Source organism: Cucurbita pepo, chromosome 3 (assembly GCF_057944985.1).
Source record: "Cucurbita pepo subsp. pepo isolate OVF chromosome 3, ASM5794498v1, whole genome shotgun sequence".
NCBI classification, from domain to species: Eukaryota; Viridiplantae; Streptophyta; class Magnoliopsida; order Cucurbitales; family Cucurbitaceae; genus Cucurbita; species Cucurbita pepo.
Window position 1 is genome coordinate 16,919,493 of NC_141800.1, and position 21,144 is coordinate 16,940,636.

Sequence of the window (21,144 nt, forward strand, 5' to 3'; positions counted from 1 at the left end):
CATTTTTAAAGTTAAAGTATCTAATAGTCATAAAATTAAAAGTCGAAGGACTTAATAGCAAATTTTAAAAGTGTAAGCACTTGTCAGACAATTATAAAAACTAAAAGGACTAAACGTGTAAAATTCAAATTTAAGGGGGCAAGTATGCAATTTGAAGAAACATTATATGAAGGGAATTGAAGTTTAATAAAGAGGTGAAAGCATATGTGTTCACTACGAAAGTTCATCCATAGAAAGAGCTTCAAAGAAAGGAGATGTGGTTGCTCTGCTCTTTATACCATCTTTTTGGGAAGAGATTTCAATTGGAGGAGTAGGGCAGCGCGGGTTGATGGAGGGGCATCAAATCGGGATTGCCAATATTCCATTCCGATCGCCATTGAAGACGAGAAAAGGCAGCAGAAAAGATGAAGAGTTCAGGGATTTTGGCCCTACTCCACTCCCTTTACTCCCGCGCCTGCAATTCGAACCAACTAACCAACCAACCAACCAACCAACCAACACAAGCATTGTGAATCCTGAATCGAATTCAATACTCAATTGAATGCGGATTCAATTCAATTCATTAATGGCGACTGCCATGAGTTGGCTTGTGTGAAGCGCTTTTGCATTTAGTAGCGCCATGTCTGAGCCGGATGTCCTTCCCCTTAATCATTTCAATGGGGAACAGCTTGTCCTCCACTTTGGTAGGTAAGTAACTCTATTTTTACTTTCAGTCCCCCAAAACCTGCTTTCTCTCATTCTCTTAATTATTGTTGCTTTTCCTATTTTCTAATGCTATTTGATTGCCAATGATTCCTTCCCAAACTCATCTTTATTCATACTTTTCATTAACTCCGAGCTAAGCCGATTTCACGATCTTGTTTTTGACCTCACTCTTAAAAATGCTTTGCTCTAATTTTACACTTTCTTCCCTGTTTTGTGGTGTGCATGATGATGAAATGGAGAGTAAACAAAATGGCACTGAAACAGTTCCTTATGTATTCCGGCAATTGTTGACTTGTAAGGGAGGGGTTTTCAAGTTGGGCCCTTCATATTAAAATATAAATACTTTGGCATGAGATGTGAGATCTTTTATTGATTAGAATAATTTAGAACAAAATCATGCGTATTGTTCAGACTCGGGATTCCAGCCTGTGCTTTGACTTTGAATCCAAATTTGTACTGTCCGTAACGAAAAGAAGGATTAAAAAATAAAACCCAAAAAGAGAGTACAGTCATTGGGACCTTGGATTCTTACTGAGGAAGATAAGTTTGATGGCCTTTTCTTTTTAAGCGAATTGGAGAATGCACGGTGGAGTTGATGCTTCGTGGGCTTGGTCGATCACTTTTCTTTGTTGATGTTTCTCTGATCGCATTGCCTCTCCTCCACGATGCTTCTGTGGGTTTCCCTTTCTTTCTTCTTCTTTAGCTTTAGTAATCATACAATTTTGCTGCATTATGATGTCTACTTAGAGTGAGTTCCAGTTCATTTTGTCACTGCTTATGTTTTTCTCCATAATTTTCACCATTTCCTTGTCGTTCTCCTGTTATGGATTTCTTTCTATGGAAAGAACTGATGGGTTCCAAGGTAGTTGTTATTTTAGAAATGATAATTGAAAGAACAAGAACGAGAAACTGCTAACTGGGGATTGAGTTTACTCTTCTCAACTCTTGAAGTCATTCATTTTTTCAAATTGCTAGAACGTTTTGTGTTCTGTATTTTGCACTGGTTGTCGAAAGAACCTTTTAGTACAAGGCTTTACTGAATGGGAATTGGGCGTTTTATCTTACTGAAACTTGTTTATAAGAATTACTCATCTTTTTTCCACTTTTGTTCTATCTGTTCTTGCAGATCTTCAGGTGGAATGAGCTAGCATGAGAGCAAAGGCCTGGATTAACCAACAAATTTTTGGATTCAAGAGTAAATTCAGGAAGATGATAAATTGTATTCGTTCAGGGGATCAGTTAAGAGTAGATGAAATGATTCATTCATCAGATTCTCTGGCAACTCGAGATTATTCAGCTAGTGGCTTTTCATCCCGAACGGGTGAGGTGGAACCAAAGGTGGATAATGTCAACATTGAAGAAGCTGAATCATCTCTTCGTGAGAGTGGCTATCTGAATTATGAGGTTTGTCTATCGTCAATTATGAAATCACTGTTTAATGAAAGAGGCAAGAAATTCACTGTGTTCTTGGTATAGGATTAGATCATTCTGTTTTTTTGTTGAGGACATCACCTGAAAAAAGTACTTTCATGAGGCAGATCTGTCAACTAAACAAATTGAGGTTTTTACTCAACTAAAGTTTGGGTCTGTACAAATTCTTCAAATTTTGCTTATAGATTCAATCCGACCGTGTACAACCTAACGTAATAGAAATTATCTGTTTGAAAACACATTGTAGAGGGTGTCTAAGTATATTAGAAATGTTATGTTTTCTATTGATGAAACTGAGCTACAGTACCTTTTAATTTTCTAGGAAGCACGAGCTTTACTAGGAAGGCTGGAGTATCAAAAGGGTAACATAGAAGCTGCTCTTCAAGTTTTCGAAGGAATAGATATTGATGCTGTAATTTCCAGGATAAAATCTTCCATTTCAACGAGATATGAACAAAATAGACGCCAGTCACAATGTGATGTTGTGCCTACTATGTCGATGCACGCCATTAGTTTACTTCTTGAAGCTATTTTTCTGAAAGCAAAGTCATTACAGGGTTTAGGAAGGTTTGTAGGTATTTTCTCTTCTCTCTCTCCCCCATGTTAGGAAACCACAAATCTCCAAAATGGTATGATATTGTTCATTTTGAGCATATGCTCTCATGGCTTTGCTTTTATACAATGGAGATGTATTCCTTACTTATAAACCCATGATCAACCCCTTAATTAGCCGATGTGGGATTCCCCACCAACAATCTTCGACAATATATTCATAATCTTTCCTTTTTCTATATGATCTGCAGAGGCGGCCAAATCATGCAAACTAATTTTGGACACTGTTGAATCTGCTTTACCAGAAGGCTTACCTGAAAACTTTGCTATTGATTGTAAATTGCAAGAGACACTAACGAAGGCTGTTGAATTACTTCCAGAATTGTGGAAATCTGCCGGGTCTCCAGAAGAATCAATCTTGTCATATAGGCGTGCCCTCCTCTATCAATGGAATCTGGAAATGGAAACCAGAGCAAAAATAGAAAAAGAGTTTGCAATATTCCTTCTCTATAGTGGTTGTGATGCAAGTCCTCCCAATCTCCGTTCACAGATGGAAAGCTCATTCGTGCCAAGAAGTAATATGGAAGAGGCCATTCTTCTTTTAATGGTTCTGATGAGAAAATATGTACTTGGATTGATTGTATGGGACCCCTCAATAATAGAGCATCTCTCGTTTGCACTGTCTGTTTCAGGGGAATTTGGTGCTCTAGCTAATGAGGTTGAACAATTGCCTCCAGGAATTATAAGCAGAAAAGAAAAATACTGCACCTTAGCTCTTTGTTACTATGGGGAAGGTAAAAGCTTAGTTGCGTTGAATCTTTTGAAGAACTTCTTGAGTAACATAGAGAATGTAGACTGTCTACTGGAATTGTTGCTGGCTTCAAAGCTCTGTGGGGAAAATTTGGTCTGTCTTGATGAGGGGGTGACATACATATTGAGAGTGCTTTCGGAGCTGCGTGGTAAATGCATTCAGATGGCTTCGGTGGCTAATTGTTTACTTGGCGTGCTGTTGTCGGTTATGTCCAAATTCGTCGCTTCCGATTCTCAGAAAGCTCTGAAACAGTCTGAAGCGCTCAAGGCGCTACAAACTGCTGAGCAGCTGATGAGACAAAGAGATCCATTCATTGTTTATCATCTTTGTCTTGAATATGCTGAACAAAGGAAGCTGGATATGGCTCTATACTATGCAAAACAGTTAGTGAACCTCGAGGTTGGCTCTAGTCTGAAGTCTTACTTACTCTTGGCCAGAATATTGTCCGCCCAGCAACGATTTGTCGATGCAGAGACTGTACTCAATGCTGCTCTTGAGCAGACAGGGAAGTGGGAACAGGGGGAACTTTTACGAACTAAAGCTAAGCTCCAGATAGCACAGGGCCAGTTAAAGAATGGCATAGAAACATATACTCAACTTCTTGCTATAATTCAAGTTCAGACCAAAAGTAGTGGGGTTGGAAAGATGCTTTCAAAGGTAAAGGATTCGAATTTGGACAGATCAAAGCTTCTTCTTGTGATCTTATTATATGATCGTCTAATGATTTCACTCTAAATTCTGAAGAGATTTCACTGAGAATTAAGATTGGTATCGGGCGCCTCGCTTGAAAACTGAATATACTTGTCTTTTAAGACATGATTTGGTGCCTTTGTTAACAATTAATTCATTTATTCCTTTGTTTCGCCATCATTCAGGATGTGAGAAAATCTGAGAGAAGTCTGGAAATTGATACATGGCATGACTTGGCCAATATCTACACAAGCTTGTCTCAGTGGCGGGATGCTGAGATATGTCTATCAAAATTGCAGAAAATCAATCCGTATTCTGCTTCCAAATGGCATTCCACAGGTAAAAAACATCATTCGTACTTTGTAGCTCCATCCAAGCATCAATCAAGAACATCCTCGAACCCTGATATCTTTAATTCAATGTTCGATAATGAATTCATAGCTTGATGAATCTGGTAGGTTTACTGTATGAGTCGAAGGGTCTTCCACGAGATGCTTTGCAAGCATACAACAAAGCATTGGACATTGATCCTGGCCATGTTCCCAGCTTGATATCCACTGCCAGTCTTCTCCAACAGCTAGGTGGGAGGCAGTCATTTCCTGTGGTAAGAAGCTTGCTAACCGACGCCCTTCGACTTGATCGAGCAAACCCTTCTGCTTGGTACAGTCTCGGGCTGCTGTATAAAGCTGATGTTGGGGCATCTGCGCTGGAGGTTGCTGAATGCTTTGAGGCTGCATCTCTGCTTGAAGAGTCAGCACCGGTTGAACCTTTCAGATGATGAACACTGGATTTCTTTACATGTAGAGAAGTGGGAATTTGCTATCCTAATTCTAATGTTTTACTCAAGATCTTGCCTGCTGCATTTTATTTTTCAGGATTAGGAACTTTAGTATTAGATGATTGCCACAAATTCATGTGTAAATAACAAAGTCTTCTAGCCAATCTTCTTTTTTGTGTTCTTTTCCTTTTTTCTTCCCTCCCTTTTCTTTTTGTAGAAACATCAGCATTAGAATTTACCAGTTTGATCTGTAAAGCGCGAATTAATGAAGCATTGTTCGTATATTTTGTGGCACCAAATATTTGCAAAAACAATTTGTTTCTTTTAGTATAACAAGTGGGTATGGAGATTTTAGTATAACAAGTGGGTATGGAGATTTGGCTACTATGGAGTATTGACCGCCGGTAAAATATGAGAGCTCTCTACTCATTTTCATCGAACATTAAATAACAACTTTCATTCATTCTCAATCTCTTTATACTCTATTTGAAAAGTCTTTCTAAGTATTTAAAAACATATGTTTTCAAACGCTTAAAAAGACATTCCAAACAGATCCTTGAAATGGTTAGAAATGCAATGCTTCTCTTCGGCCATAGAGACGATTCAAAGAGGCATATGAGTAAGCAAAATTTTCCTTTCTTCTTAAATGGGTTGAAATACTTGGCATCTCTTAGCTTGCTAGTGCTGTTGGTAATTTTGAAAGACTAGTTTTGCACATCACAGAGAAGGATCTTTCTCCTGTGACAGCAAAATAAAATACCCACAGGCCTATTACTTGCTTCATCTACTGCAGCACACTGCAGCCCTTGTGGGGTGTTCTCAATGGCAATGAAAAGATGCAGAAATCAAATTTGAGGCTTTAGAGTCACCTAAAAGTGATACCTAATTTGATGATGCCTGTCCTTAGAGCCTGGCTTTGCAGCTCTCTACACTATCTATCAACAAATCACTACTCTCTTGATCTAATCTTTAACTGAGGGACATGTCCATATAGAGAAAATCAGTGTGGCTGGACTTCTAAAAGTGTATCATTCATGAAACCCAGAAAGGAAAAGGGATGGATTTCAGCTTCATTGCCAAATGGAGGAAAGCAAAGATACAAGAATAATGTGACATAAATGAACAGATTACTAACAACAAGGATAGGCAAAAACCAGCAGGATACGACATGGTTGTGCAATTAGACAAATCTTCCTCAAAGTCTAAAGAGTAAAATTAAAGGCATGAATTATGTAATCATTCCTTACGAAGATCAATGCCTGCTTTCTTAGCAACAGCATCGAGTCCATTCTTCTCAATGGTCTTCAAAGCCTTTGTTGACAAGCGTAGTTTGACAAAACGCTTCCCGGCTTCCCACCAAACCTTCTTGTATTGAAGATTTACAAACTGCAACTTCTTGGTCTTGTGGTTGGAGAAAGAAACCAAGTTCTTCCTGTTTGCTTTCTTCCCAGTAAAGGGGCAAACTCTACCTGAAACAGAAAATGACCAAACCAAGTTTGAGAGGATTCCCAATTCCCATTCAAAGAAACAGCTACGAATCAACATTCCAACGCCAACGGTTAAACAGTGATTAAGAAAGCAATCAGGCATCTGGCTGATTTAGAAACCTAATTCAAATACAAAATGGTTGAGATGACGAATGAGAAGAGAACATCCAGGCATGCAATCAGAGCCCAAAAGGGTCGAACACAATCATATACCAGAAAACAAAACATAGTAAGCAAGAGTAGAGAAGAGGGGATTACGAGCAACAGGTTGAAGCGCAGGTCTGAGAGGAGCAGAGATGGGTGAAGAGGAGATCAGCGAGTGGTTGGACGAGATTTTGATGCCACTCAATTGAGAAGAGAGAAACCCTAGCTCGGGATTGGGTTTAGTTCTGAAGTGAAGTTTCGATGACGACGCCGCCATTACACCGGAAGAACAGACCGGCGTAAAGCCTAAGACTGCGGAAACTGCCATTGTTTCTGAGCGGAGTTCTCTGTTATCGTTATCTCTGTAAGTTGAGAAGCCTCTGGTTTTGTTTCTGAAGGAGAAAGGGATAAGCTTTCTGGTGTTGGGCTGGATAATGCTTCCGTAATTTTGAAAATATTATATATAATATTATATTCAAGAGAAAAATATAAAAGTTTTTTTTTAAAAAAAAAAACACTTTTTTTTATCATTTTTAATAAAAAAAGATCTAAAATCTTAAGTTTTAAATATTAAATCAAGGAAATAATGAAAAAATTATAAGAGATATTAAATAATAATTAATTTTAATATAACTTTTTAACATATTCTATAAAATTTCTTCATTTTTCAGGTTATTATGATATAAAAAAGTTGCTTTATAACTTCATTAATTATTTATTATAATTATTATTATTATTTATATATTATTCATGAAGGATATGTTGTAGCAAATTATAGAAAGCACAGAAATGAAACTTCAAAGCCTTGGGCAAATTCAGCTTCATTGCTCAGTTCCTCTGCCCCTACATCACTTGCTCAAGTTCCACTACAGAGCTACGTTGTGCCAAAGAATAGTTGTAGTTAATATAAACTTCAAATGTGCAAAGTTTTATCCATGTTCATCAACAACCGAAGTTACGATCTACCGAGCATGACACACTCTTTTACGTAGCAGAGGGATTGATTATATATATATATATATATATATATATATATAGCAAATACTTCAGTTCATTGATTCCAATTGCTGCAAGTTTTCCAATTTGCCATTCCATTGATTCCAGATTCCCTTTCCCTAGTCGTATGCACATCTTCTCGACTTATCGAATGGATGCATCACCTCATGTTTTCTCTGCGTCTCACGAAGCGGGTTCTATCATTATACCTTGGTCTATCTTGAGCTCTCTGTGGCTGTGGCTCCACCCTTCTCTGTCTCTCTGGTGACCTTTGAACGATTTCTCCATTCACAAACAACTCAGCTGCACCCAACACAAACAATGGCATTAATATATCATAATGACTCAAATCATTCATTGACAACTAACAAGATGAAAGTCCATGAAAAACGAGCACTCAAAACTAGACATCCAAAACCAACCAACCTACTAGAGAGAGCTCTGCCAAAAGCAAAAACTAATACATATCATTCACTTAATCCTGCAATTTCATTCATTGGAACCATCTCAACTCGTGGACTTTCAACTATTTATGATGCTACTTACAAAGCTATTTATAAGCTAACTTGATGTTTCATCTCTACTGATCTGCATCTCCACAAAGTATAAAAAGCACAGAACAGTCAAGAGAGACATTTAATGTAAGTCCATTAGCATTCAAAACTAAACATTGTCTTGAAGACTGATTTAGGTTTGCCAAGATGGACTATACACACATTCATTAAATAACCCGTTGGAGGAGCAATCTCTTTTTCTTTCATACTATCAACCAGAAGATTGATCTTCAACTATTAAAATAGGATGCAAGAAAGCTATTTGGCATAATTTATCAAGAATAAAAAACTAAGTACTGGAAAGATAGACTTAAATAAATTGAAACAAGCTTTAATGTTTGATCTCTATTGATCTGCATCTCTACAAAGTAAGAAGAGCATAAAACAGTCAAGAGAGGCATTTGATATAAGTCCATTAGCATTCAAAACTAAACATTGTCTGAAAGACTATTTAGGTTTGCCAAGATGGACTGAAGTAAATTGAAGCAAGCATTAATGTTTCATCCCTATTGATCTGCATCTCTACAAAGTAAGAAGAGCACGTAACAGTCAAGAGAGGCATTTGATGTAAGTCCATTAGCATTCAAAACTAAACATTGTCTGAAAGACTATTTAGGTTTGCCAAGATGGACTATACACATTCAATAAGTAACCTGTTGAAAGATGAACACCAATCTCTTTTATTCAATCCCCAGAAAGCTATTTATCCAACTTTATTTGAACAAAAAAAACTATGCATTGGATACATATACTTACAAAACATTGTAAGCAGGCCTTATAATGTTTCATCTTAACGGATCTGCATCCCCACAAAGTATAAAGAGAACAGAAGAGTCAAGAGAGACATTTGATGTAAGTCCATTAGCATTCAAAGCTAAACATTGCCCAAAGGACTAATTTAGATTTGCCAAGATGGACTATAAACGAATTTAATAAAAACCTATTGAAGAGCAAACTACTCTTATTCCCTCAACACTTTACCACACCACCGAAACAATGCTAATAAAGTAGGAACAAAGTCCAGGGAAAAAAAACTGACACTTCAAATAAATTCAATCAATAAGCAAAAAGTCAATGTTCATCTCTACTGATCTGAATCTCCACAATATACATAAAGTTCAGAACAGTCTAGAGTGACATTTGTTGTGAGTCCATTAGCATTCAAAACTAAACATTGCCTAGAAGACTGATTTAGCTTTGCCAAGATGGACTTAACTTCTTAAGATGTCGTGATAATATTCATAAAATATGAACAAAATATTAAGGACTATTAATTAAGAACATATATCTATGCATGATAAACATAGATAATGTTAATCTCTACTGACCTGCATATCCAGAAATAAAAAGAAATGCAGGACACTCAAGAGTAACATTTATTCCAAGTCCACTAGCATTCAAAACTATACATTGTCTAAGAAACTGGATTAGCTTTGCCAAGATGGACTTTAAGGTCATACGTTAACTTTTTTACATAGGCTCTCACCGTCAATATTTACCGCAACAACAATACTTATGAACAAATTATAACAAATTATTAAAACACCGGATGTTCAAATGCGGGTCAGTGTACTGTAGACTGGAATAGGATTATGCGCGTCAGTGTACCCAAGAAAGCTATAAATATGCCATCAATTAAAGCCGACAATTTCTTGAAAGCGGCTTATCCAAGATGGTCCTTCTAGAGATAAAGACCATTATCTCTCATGAACTCTTTGATTGGGTTTTGATGAAAAAATATGAAAAAAAAAATTGAAGTTATAAATCTTTACCCCCATAGTCTTTATTTTCAGGGTCAACGTAAGAATCGGGTAGAACAAAGAGAACACCAGGCAAACCTGTTAACAAAGATTCCAACGAAAATCATCAATACAAACTTCAAGTTATACACCCCTCCATTAATTTCACAATGCCTTAAAAATAATTTCCAACGAAAATCATCAATACAAACTTCAAGTTATACACCCCTCCATTAATTTCACAATGCCTTAAAAATAATTTGAAATGCGAGAAAGGAAAGGAAATGAAAACTGATTAGGGCACGAGAAGACCAAAACTGAAGATAATGACCTCAACACATACCTTCGAGCTTGTTGGAGGTCTCTTCATCAATCTCACACCCAAACCCAAAATACCTCTCACAAGAAACATTATAAATCTTCTTCTTCGCTTCCTCTTCACTGTTCAAAGAATATAAACAGGGCCAAAATCAAACCAGAAACCAACAGATATAGCAAACAAATCAGGCAAAAGAAACATCATATAATCTGGAGTACCTGCCAAGAACTTTAGCGAGGGTCTGAATGTAGCAATCAATCATCTGCTGTTTAGTGGCACCCTCACCTCCAGGCTTGTCCATAACGATGAGCCAATGCTCATAGTCACAGCCAGGGAAAAGAGGCGCCATCTCAGTGGGTGGACGATCGCTGAAGTTGGAGTTAGAGTTCTGGGGAGAGTACGACGAGTTACCTGTCCGATTGACGCGGCAACGAATCGAGGTGTACCTGGAGGCAGAAGGGTTAGATCGAACGGCATGGGAAAGTGGAGGGAGAGATCGACGGCAGAGAGTGAGAGACGGGGGTGAAGGAGGATGTGTAAGAGTGGTTGAGGATGAGAAGAGGCGCCTGTGAAGAAGAGAGAGGCGGGCTGTGGAACCCATAGCTCGAAGAACAGATAACGCCATCGAAGGCTACCGAGTAAGGGTTTATCGCGATGAAATGTGGATATGCTGTAAAAGAATGGGGCTTCGAGGGTTTTAATAGAAGAAGGCTCTCTGTACGGTCTTCCTTTTTTTTCTTATTGGGCCTGGCCTTTTGTCTCTTTTCGGCCCATGATTAAAAGCTTCTATTTTTTATTTTTTTATATATAAAAAAACATTAACTATAAATTTCAATTGACTTTACCTAATGCTCTTATAAACAAAATCACTCTTATCCTAAAAAGATTAATACTCACTCTAGGCCTAAACATGTGCCCTATAAGGGATATATATGTATTAGAAAAAATAGTAAAAAACTATTAGATTTTGTCATTTACTTAAGGGTATTATACTCTTATTTTTACCAATGTTACTCTATACAAATGTTCCAAAATTACTCGACATAGAAATTATTTGATATTTCAAACATAAATTGAGACTCAAGACATTGTAACAGTCACTTGAAATAATGTGGTGATCTACATTCGAGTCGTGGCTGATATTGCAACTTTGAAATAAGTGTAGGAAAGTTGATGTCAACACGCAAAGGGCGTGGTTGATATTGCAACTTTGAAATAAGTGTAGGAAAGTTGATGTCAACAAGCAAAGGGTCAATCTGGTATCAAATTTCCAGCGATGAATGAATCTTCCCCATCTAAGGACAGTTTTGGGAGACCCGTATACCCGGAAAAGAATCCGCATTAGAGGTGATCGGAAAGACAAACCATAGCTCGCTCGAGACAGTTTGGAGGCAAAAGCTAGTGAAGTGAACAACCGAGTTTCCAAATAAAGACACTTTATAGACTTGGTACAAGAGACAATTGCACGTCTATGACCTGATAGACAATCAAATTAGAGCTAACAAAGTTACCCAGGACAAACTTGGCCATGACACGATCACATAGAAACACTTGAAAGCCATAAGAACATTGCTACGAGGCTTTCGTACACAAAAGCAAGCAGCTTCACATTTTATTATACAAGATTTTCAAATGAAGGATGCAAAGCAATTACACTGCAGGGAGAAAAAAACAGAGCAGATTCTTACAGCAACCATGTTGCAAGCTTTAGAATCGCGCTCAACTTTCCTACGACGGTCGTCTGGAAGCCATATGCTCTACCTTCTACAGATTCATATCAACAGAAAGATGGGTAAATTTAGAATGTTTACTTACTTTCATGAAAAAGTAATGGTAATGGTCATGGATGTTGAAATGAAAACTAACCTGCTCTGTGTAGGGCAAATATTTACCATCAAATGTTATCACAACACGGTCCTTCCCATCAACACCCTTGACCTTGTCGACTGAGCAGTAGAAGTCTATGGCTGACATACTAATAAACATAAATTAGACCTTGAAATGATTATATTATACATTAGTTTCTTCGACAGAATCTCCACTAAAGATTAAAGCTCATTGGTTTTGACTGTGAGACGTGTTGAAGTTTACCGAGTTGAAGGACAACAGGTTGTTTATAATGAAATGTTTGGGCATACAAACATATAATGGATCATTGAAGATTTGTATCTGATGCATTGAATATGGTCGCAAGGAATCACAAGAAAATCTTGACTGGTAATTTCTTATGAAGTTGAGACACAAGTTTCATATGAATCTGATAAACAACACAAGATTTCCAACATCAAACTGAAAGAACAGTTTAAGACATCTGAGTCTGAGCAGATGACTGATATGAGCTCCAGAGCTACAATATCATCTTTCAGTAACTTCAAAATTTTCAAATAAGTTTCTCTACTTCCATATCCTAGCATTCTCTAGAACACTACATTTCTTAATGTTGTTTGCTGTGCTACCCCTGGAACTGATTCAAACTAATTATATCAGAATGTTTTGTTAGGAATCACGGATCAACACAATCGTATGATATTGTCCATTTTGAACATAAGCTCTCATGACTTTACTTTTGATTTCCCCAAAAACCCTCGTACCAATGGAGATAGGAATTCGTTACTTATAAACCTATGATCTTCCCCTAAATCAGCCAACGTGGACTCCTCTCTCAACAATCCTCGACATATTTATGTTCCAGTATGAGTTGAAGGGTCTCAAGTACTTGAATTATTAATGTTTTTCTTTGAATGATTCTCTAGTTTTCCTGATCGAGAATTCTTGGAAAGTGGAATAAAATATGTTTTGTGTTTTATGTCTTTTGTTTATTCATTGTTACATCCAAACTAAGAACTCAAAGATCGAGTACCAGAAGCTTCCTTGATAACGTCGAGGGAATTAAAGAAGCCATTTTATCTTTTAGTTATATTGCTTTAATAGTAAGCTTGTATCCTAAGAATTTATTTACCTGTAATCTAACTACTAAAATTGTTTTGTCTAGTCAGATGTTCAAAACTAGAAATCAAAGCCTAAATATGGTTTTAGATAGTAGAACACAAAACATTATATATCCATAATACAGCCATATTAGAAAAAAGTTGTTTATCAATCTTAAGATTTAAAAATTTACAATCTATTTGGATTTCAGGTCGATAAGAAGAAAAAAAATTCAGATAAATCAACTTACATTCCATCGCCAAACTCCTCATTAACAATTTCCTTGATGCTCTCGCCGAAATGCATAACTGCTTCGTTCAATCTATATCCAATGAAGTCTTAAGTCAGTACAGACGAGAAAATCCACTGGAAGTAAGCTCGATTAGCCGATTACTCATGCATAAGCATTTATCAAAATTAGAGGCTATTCATATAGAAATATAATAGCGGTTAATTGATCGGATTGCTCTACTAACTAAACAGCGTCCAGGAAATACAAATGATTATTCAATTCACCGTATGCTAATACTAGATTTCCCCTAAGACAAAAGCAATTCAATCGATTTAAATCCACAGCGAACTTCATAAAGAAAAATGGTGAAAGGAAAGCCAACAAACAACGAATTAGTAGATAATCCACCTGTAAATCGTAGGTTCTTGGATCAAACAAGGATCGTAGCACCTCATTGGCGGCAGCATCATCTCTTGAATATGATCATCAAGAAGTTGAGGCAAGGCGGCCCTCAATTTCGGGACAGTCTCAGGCTTGAGTTGCGCTTGACGCCGGAGAAGCTGAGCAACATAGACGTTAGTGAGCCCAGTCTCTTCCGCTATCTGGTTGTAAGATTTTCCCGACAAGCGCTTCGCGTCCTGCAGCTGACGGATTGCGCTAGCTCTGCTACTACCTTCCATTTCGATGGAGCTCTCTCCCACTCTCTCAATCTCTCTCTCTAACAAAAGAAGACGGATGATTATTGCCACACGGCGGTTGGATACACCAATGGGTAATTATAAACAATAAAATATAATCTTAAATAAAATAACAAAAATTATACCCACCGTTGGATTATAGTAGTGCCTTTTGACCGTTCGATCAAGCAAATATCAGTTTTGCCTTTTCTTCCTACGTTCATCGTTGGCATCTGTCGAATTCTCGCGATTTCCATTTTTTTAAAACAATTTTATTTATTTATTTATTTTTGTATTTATTCACTTACTAAATAATTATCTAATAAATTTTTATTTTTTTAAATTGATTTATTTAATATAATTTAAATTTTATATTCAAATATATATATAATTTTATTTGATTTATTTTTTATAAATCAAATTCTTCATTCATTAAAAATTATACATATATATATCATTATTTGTTGGTCGCTATAATTTATTTATTTTTAACGACCAGTGTCTAACCATGGGTGAATTTGGGCCCATTGGGCCGTTTTGGAGCAGAAGGCCCATATCAATGGGCCTGCCCAATTTTTTAGTTTGAAAGCAGTTGGATTGTCCATATGAAGAATGATTTCATATTTTTATTAACATAATATCACTTTATATATATATATATACATACATATATATATACATATAGACATATGATTTCATATTTTTATTAACATACTTAATATCACTTTATATATATATATGTATATATATACATACATATATATGTATATATATACATACATATATATGTATATATATACATATATATATATATATATAGAGACATATGATTTCATATTTTTATTAACATACTTAATATCACTCTATATATATATATATTATTGAAGAGAAAAAGGGTTATTAAAAATAAAAATATTATTATTTTTGTGACAGAAAATAAAACCAAACTTTATGTTTAAGAAATCAACATAAAAATAAAAATGTAAAATAGTAAGTAATATCAATAATTTAATTGCTTGATTTTTTTTTTTTTTTCCTCCTCCTTTGACTTGGGCTATGACTCTGTTATTAGTCAAGGTAGCTCGCTGGAAAACATGACCAAGTCAAATTAAATAATTACAATAATAAATAAATAAATAAGAAGAAAAAGGAAGTCAATGGTATAAATCATGGTCTTTCATTTTAATCCAAAATATGAAATTAATAAATGTGATTTGTGAAAATGCATGAACAATACGTCTGGTCGTTTGACTAAACCTTAACCTTATGGTTCGAAAGTCAATCATTCGAGTTATTAATTTCAAACTTCAACTTAGTCACTACATGACATTTAAAACAATATGAATGGTGAAAATGCACGTATTGAATGTATGGCACATATTTATATCAATGTCAGCATTGCATTTATTGTTCAAAAGGTCAATTACGAGAATGGTTTATCGTAACCTATTTATACTAAAATTTCAAATGTCAAGTTGAACTAGATATGATACATCGTTCGCTTACTCTCATTGGTCAATCACGAGGGTTGAATATATTAATATGCTAAGAAAAATCTACTTCAAATATGAATATCTGACTAAATAACTATATTTTTTAAGAAAAAAATTATATCTCATAACAAATTCCCCCAAGCCAAAAATACACGTACCATCCGTTATTTTGATATTATATTCTACGGTATGATTAATTAATTAAAAGTAGAGATATTCATTTAACAAGCGAGAGAGAACATAAGACACCAAACTAATTTATTATATATATACTTTGTTATAATATTTTTTTGAAATTACGTTGAATATTATATTATATTTGTGCGTTATATATATATATATTTAATCGAAATTATATTACAAAATAAAAAATTATCCATAAATATTTTTTAAAGTCATAAATGAAAATTTTAACGAGAAAAAAAGGAAAATATAGCTCCATGATTTATCTAATTAAAAGCTATTAAGGAATAGTAATTTGGTTGACGAGAGAGGGAGAGGGGAAGACTTAAAAGGGAAAGAGTTGGTCCAGGTTGAAAGGAAAAGCGGGAGCAATGAGAGTAGGCGATACATCTCCTTGGCCATCAATGGCGACAGGCGCTGTTGCAGAAGAGAGTGGGGTCGACGGCTACACCAAAGACGGAACCGTCGATCTAAAAGGCAACCCCGTCCGTCGCTCCCACAGAGGCGGCTGGTCAGCCTGCTTCTTCATCGTCGGTAAATTAATTAAAACTATATCTCTGATTCTTGTTCTTAGTTTAATCAAAATGGATTAATGGAAGCTATTTGTATAGTGTACGAAGTGTTCGAGCGGACGGCCTACTACGGCATATTCTCCAATCTTATTACTTATTTGACCGATAAGCTTCACCAAGGCACCGTCGACGCCTCTAACAATGTCACCAACTGGACTGGAACCGTCTGGATGACTCCAATCCTTGGGGCTTACATTGCCGACGCCCATCTCGGCCGTTACCGCACCTTCATCGTCGCCTCCGCCATCTGCTTTTTGGTAATTCATTGGTAATTCATGTTGAGGATTGCTGAGAGGGAGTGCACATTGGTTAATTTAGGCAATGATCATGTATTTATAGGAATACATTTCTCCATTCGGAGAAGCGAAAAGCAAAGTCACAAGAGCTTAGGCTCAAAGTGGACAATATCATACTATTGTGGAGAGTCGTTATTCTTAACTTGGTATCAGAGTCATGTCAATAGAATGCTCAAATGTCAACAAATAAGTTGTGAGCCTCAAAGATGTAGTTAAAAGTGACTCAAGTGTCGAACAAATTGTGTACTTTGTTCGAAGACTCTAGAGAAAGAGTCGAACCTCGATTGAGGAGAGGTTGTTCGAGGGCTTCATAAGCCTTAAGGGAGGCTCTATAGTGTACTTTGTTTGAGGACTCCAGAGAAGGAGTCGAGCCTCGATTAAGGGGAGGTTGTTCGAAGGCTCCATAGGCCTCAAGGGAGGCTCCATAGTGTACTTTGTTCGAGGGGTGTTGAACCAAGGGTGTACTTTGTTCAAGGACTCCAGAGAAGGAGTCGAGCCTCGATTAAGAGGAGGTTGTTCAAGGGCTCACAGGCCTCGAGGGAGGCTCTATAATATACTTTGTTCAAGGGGAGGATTGTTGGGAGGGAGTCCCAAATTTACTAATTTAGGGAATGATCATAGAATACATCTCTACTGGAATGAGGCATTTTGGAAAAGTCGGAAGCAAAACCATGAGAGTTTATACTCAAAGCGAACAATATCATCGTGGAGAGTCGTTATTCCTAACAATTCAATCGTTATTCGGTTTTTGGGTTGCTCTAAACTCTACCAATTCATTTCACAGGGAATGTCTCTTCTAACGCTGGCAGTGTCCATGCCAAGCCTGAAGCCCCCTCCATGTTTGGAACCAAATATAGAACACTGCAAGCCGGCCTCTAAGCTACACCTCGCTGTGTTCTTCACCGCACTCTACACATTGGCTCTCGGCACCGGCGGAACCAAACCGAACATCTCGACGATCGGAGCCGACCAATTTGACGACTTCCATCCAGAAGAGAAGGCCCAGAAGCTGTCCTTCTTCAACTGGTGGATGTTCAGCATCTTCTTCGGCACTCTGTTTGCCACCACAACTCTTGTTTACATACAGGACAATGTGGGATGGAGCTTGGGATATGGCATTCCCACGGTCGGCCTTGCAATAGCCATTCTCATATTTGCTGCTGGCACACCCTTGTACAGGCACAAGCTCCCCACTGGAAGCCCCTTTAGTAGAATGGCTAAGGTCATTGTCGCTACTGCTTGGAATTGGAGGCAGCCTCTTCCAAATGACCCTAGGCAACTCCATGAGCTTCAGCTTGAGGAGTACACTAAGAATGGAGCTTTCAGGATTGATTCCACTCCATCCTTAAGGTCACCCATCTCTAAAATTAGAATCACTTGGATTTGTATATGTGCAAGAATTGGGGTTCAATGAGATTGTATTCTTGACTGCATATGCAGGTTCCTCAACAAGGCTGCCATAAGAACAGGCTCAAGTACTCATCCATGGAAGCTATGCACAGTGACCCAAGTGGAGGAGACAAAACAGATGCTGAGAATGATCCCAATTCTGATATGCACATTCATTCCAAGCACAATGTTGCCACAAGCACATACCCTTTTCATCAAGCAAGGGAGGACTCTCAACCGAAGCTTCGGTAGCAACTTTCAAATCCCTCCTGCAAGTTTAACTGCTTTTGTTACCATCTCCATGCTCGTCAGCGTCATCATCTACGACAGGTTTGCTAAAATTTATTGCCAATATTGCTTTCAAGTTAATATTAGGAATCACGGATCTCCGTAATAGTATGATATTATCCACTTTGAACATAAGCTTCCGTCACTTTGCTTTGGACTTCCCAAAAGGCCTCATACCAATGGAGACAGTGTTCCACCTTACTTATAAACTCATGATCTTCCTCTTTAGCTCTTAATTAGTCAAAGTGCGACTACTTCTTTCATTAATCCTCAACCATCTTCCCCTAAGACAAAGTACAACATAGAGCCTCCCCTGAAGCATATGGAGCCCTCGAACAGTCTCCCCTTAATCCAAGGCTCAACTCGTTTCTCTGGAGCCCTCGAACAAAGTACACTATTTATTCAACACTTGAGTCACTTTTGACTACATTTGAGTATTCTATTGGCATGACTAAATTAAGGGCATGGATCTAATACCATGTTAGGAATCACGGATCTCCACAATAATATGATATTGTCCACTTTGAGCATAAGCTCTCGTAGCTTTACTTTGAGGTTCTCCAAAAGGCTTCATACCAATGGAGATGTATTTCTTATCTATAAACTCATGATCATTCCTTAAATCAACCAACGTGAAACTCCATACCAACAATCCTCAATAGTTAAGTCATACGAAGCCTTGAAGATAGATTTTTTTGTGTTCGTTCTTGATAGGTTGTTCGTCAAGATAATGCAGAGACTAACCAACAATCCAAGAGGAATCACACTGCTACAAAGAATGGGAATTGGAATGATTCTCCATATCTTAATAATGACAATTGCATCTTTGGTCGAAAGGCACAGACTTGATGTGGCTAGACAAAATGGTTCAAGACAAGAACTCCCCTTAACCATCTTCACTCTGCTGCCTCAGTTCATGCTTGTGGGAGTAGCAGATGCATTTACAGAGGTAGCAAAGATTGAATTCTTCTATGATCAAGCACCAGAAAGCATGAAGAGCTTAGGCACTTCCTATTCAATGACTTCGCTTGGAATTGGAAACTTTCTAAGCAGTTTCCTTCTTTCAACAGTTTCTCATATTACAGAGAAACATGGCAATGGATGGATCATGAACGACCTGAATGCTTCTCATCTTGACTATTACTACGCGTTCTTGGCTGTTCTTAGTGCCATCAACTTCTTCCTCTTCCTGCTCATCTCCAAATTCTATGTGTATAAAGCTGAAGTCTCTGATTCATTAAAAGTGCTGACACAAAAACTCAAGGAAAATAAACTGAAGCCATCCAACCCAGACGAAAAATGGGCTACCACGAGGGCCACATCCGATGAAGGAAGAGCCCACCTGCCCCCCTTTAGTTTGTTTTAGATTATGAAATTTAAACCATCTCTTTTGGTATATATCAATTACTCCTCTAGGTATTGTCTACTAGATCAAATTCAAATTCAAATGTTTGAATTTTCAATAGCGATAACTATTCATTTAAGTTTTCGAGTAGCACCACTAGAACTTTAACAAGATGAAAATGCTCATATTCTTGTTTATTTCTGACTATAAACACTTTCTTATTTTGATTAACAAAATATCCCATTTTTCTTTTCTCTTTTGGAACTGATACAGAAATTAGAGGGTTTTGAGGATTCTCATTTTATATCTTATAAACTAAACAATAACGTGATTTTCAACTTCAAAAAATCTCGAGCGAAGCTAAAAACTAGGATAAAAAAAAAAAAAAAAAAAAAAAAAAAAAAAAAGTGAATTTAGCTTGAAGTCTTTCTTTCATGTCTCGCTTCTAAAAGAGACTTGTAGAAGTGTTTAGTCAACCCAGCAAAAAAAAAAAAAAAGTGTTTAGTCAACCCAGCAAAAAAAAAAAAAAAAAAAAAAAAAAAAATTGGAAGTCAACTTGTAAAAAAACATATGGATTTTTCTCCATAAAGTAAGCTTTTATATTTAGTTTAAGATATTTTGAGATTTAATGATTTGAAAGGCATAGATTTGACTTTTGCACTTAGAGGTACAAAAAGTCTCATTTTTGGACCTCTAGCCATGACATGACTCATGCGCGTGGATATAACATAGTACATATTTAACTACTCCTAGTTTAGAATCTTTGAATTTAAGACCATCGATCAAAATTTTAATTATATCGTGCGTGGATATAACATAGCACTTCATTCATCTGTACGTTATAATTAAAATGAAAAAAAATGTTAACTCAATGTTGTTCTGTGTTTGTTAACTCAATGTTGTTCTTTCTTAGAATACCTATGGTAAAAATTAATAATAATTAAAAAAAGAAAAGACATTAAAGAATTAATTATATTTTTTACCTTTGTTAAGTCTCACCAAATAATTTAGTTGACCAATCAATTTTTAGCTTTAATTGTGACCGAATAGTTTGGTTGACCAGTCAGCTGGACTCTAAGCTCCTTTCCTCAATGGTCACTAAAGTCAAAAGGAGAAAAAAAAAAGTAGTGTTTTTTTAATTTTTTTTTAATTTTTTAATATAAAATCTAGAAGAATTTTGTTAGGCAAAGAAGTTGTGGTTATTGGAAGAAAAAAAAAAGGTTAAATTTAATGAAAATTATAACCATTAATAATTTAAAAGCTAAATCGAACAAAATAGAAATTACATGAATCCAACTGGAAAATGCTAAAATAAATAATTTAGACATTTTATTTTTTAAAATTAAGTTCAAGAAAGTAAATCATTATTATAATTTTTTCTAATAATAAAATTATGAAATATATATATATATATATAGCACGTGCATTATGAATGATTTAGATTTAGTCTTTAGTATAAAAAGCTGTCAATTCCAAGCATTGAATAATTCGACTTGTCATCCCACCTACTCATAGACTGTTTGGATTTAACTCTG

The 21,144-nt window shown here is 36.4% G+C and overlaps 5 protein-coding genes across 8 annotated transcripts; 2 read left to right on the forward strand and 3 right to left on the reverse strand.

The window, feature by feature from the left end:
- Nucleotides 1-214: 214 nt before the first annotated feature.
- On the forward strand, nt 215-5,266 carry LOC111791349 (protein NPGR2). 4 transcript variants are annotated; one of them, XM_023672640.2, is made up of 6 exons: nt 215-687; nt 1,832-2,109; nt 2,459-2,711; nt 2,940-4,156; nt 4,375-4,528; nt 4,648-5,266. In XM_023672640.2, the coding sequence occupies exons 2-6, from the start codon at nt 1,855-1,857 to the stop codon at nt 4,965-4,967; spliced, it is 2,199 nt and encodes a 732-aa protein (XP_023528408.1). In that variant the 5' UTR covers nt 215-687; nt 1,832-1,854; the 3' UTR covers nt 4,968-5,266. The 4 variants fall into 4 exon arrangements, with proteins under 4 accessions (XP_023528408.1, XP_023528409.1, XP_023528410.1 ...); XM_023672641.2 differs by having other exon boundaries at nt 215-683; XM_023672642.2 differs by lacking the exon at nt 215-687 and adding an exon at nt 773-1,453.
- Nucleotides 5,267-6,015: 749 nt separating this feature from the next.
- PRPL28 (Ribosomal L28 family) lies at nt 6,016-7,040 on the reverse strand. The gene is made up of 2 exons (XM_023670532.2): nt 6,713-7,040; nt 6,016-6,436 (listed from the first exon to the last, which is right to left on the reverse strand). Exons 1-2 carry the CDS (start codon nt 6,924-6,926, stop codon nt 6,204-6,206), a joined length of 447 nt encoding a protein of 148 aa, XP_023526300.1. The 5' UTR covers nt 6,927-7,040; the 3' UTR covers nt 6,016-6,203.
- A 348-nt stretch (nt 7,041-7,388) lies between these two features.
- Nucleotides 7,389-10,890, reverse strand: LOC111790595 (multiple organellar RNA editing factor 2, chloroplastic). The gene is made up of 4 exons (XM_023671563.2): nt 10,425-10,890; nt 10,231-10,328; nt 9,921-9,986; nt 7,389-7,897 (listed from the first exon to the last, which is right to left on the reverse strand). Exons 1-4 carry the CDS (start codon nt 10,829-10,831, stop codon nt 7,755-7,757), a joined length of 714 nt encoding a protein of 237 aa, XP_023527331.1. The 5' UTR covers nt 10,832-10,890; the 3' UTR covers nt 7,389-7,754.
- Nucleotides 10,891-11,625: 735 nt separating this feature from the next.
- CYN (cyanase) lies at nt 11,626-14,126 on the reverse strand. Its single transcript, XM_023671564.2, has 4 exons — nt 13,775-14,126; nt 13,385-13,456; nt 12,073-12,181; nt 11,626-11,970 (listed from the first exon to the last, which is right to left on the reverse strand). Exons 1-4 carry the CDS (start codon nt 14,044-14,046, stop codon nt 11,935-11,937), a joined length of 489 nt encoding a protein of 162 aa, XP_023527332.1. The 5' UTR covers nt 14,047-14,126; the 3' UTR covers nt 11,626-11,934.
- A 1,917-nt stretch (nt 14,127-16,043) lies between these two features.
- LOC111790594 (protein NRT1/ PTR FAMILY 5.2) lies at nt 16,044-19,778 on the forward strand. The gene is made up of 5 exons (XM_023671562.2): nt 16,044-16,253; nt 16,331-16,548; nt 17,372-17,937; nt 18,028-18,306; nt 18,979-19,778. Exons 1-5 carry the CDS (start codon nt 16,091-16,093, stop codon nt 19,628-19,630), a joined length of 1,878 nt encoding a protein of 625 aa, XP_023527330.2. The 5' UTR covers nt 16,044-16,090; the 3' UTR covers nt 19,631-19,778.
- Nucleotides 19,779-21,144: the final 1,366 nt, after the last annotated feature.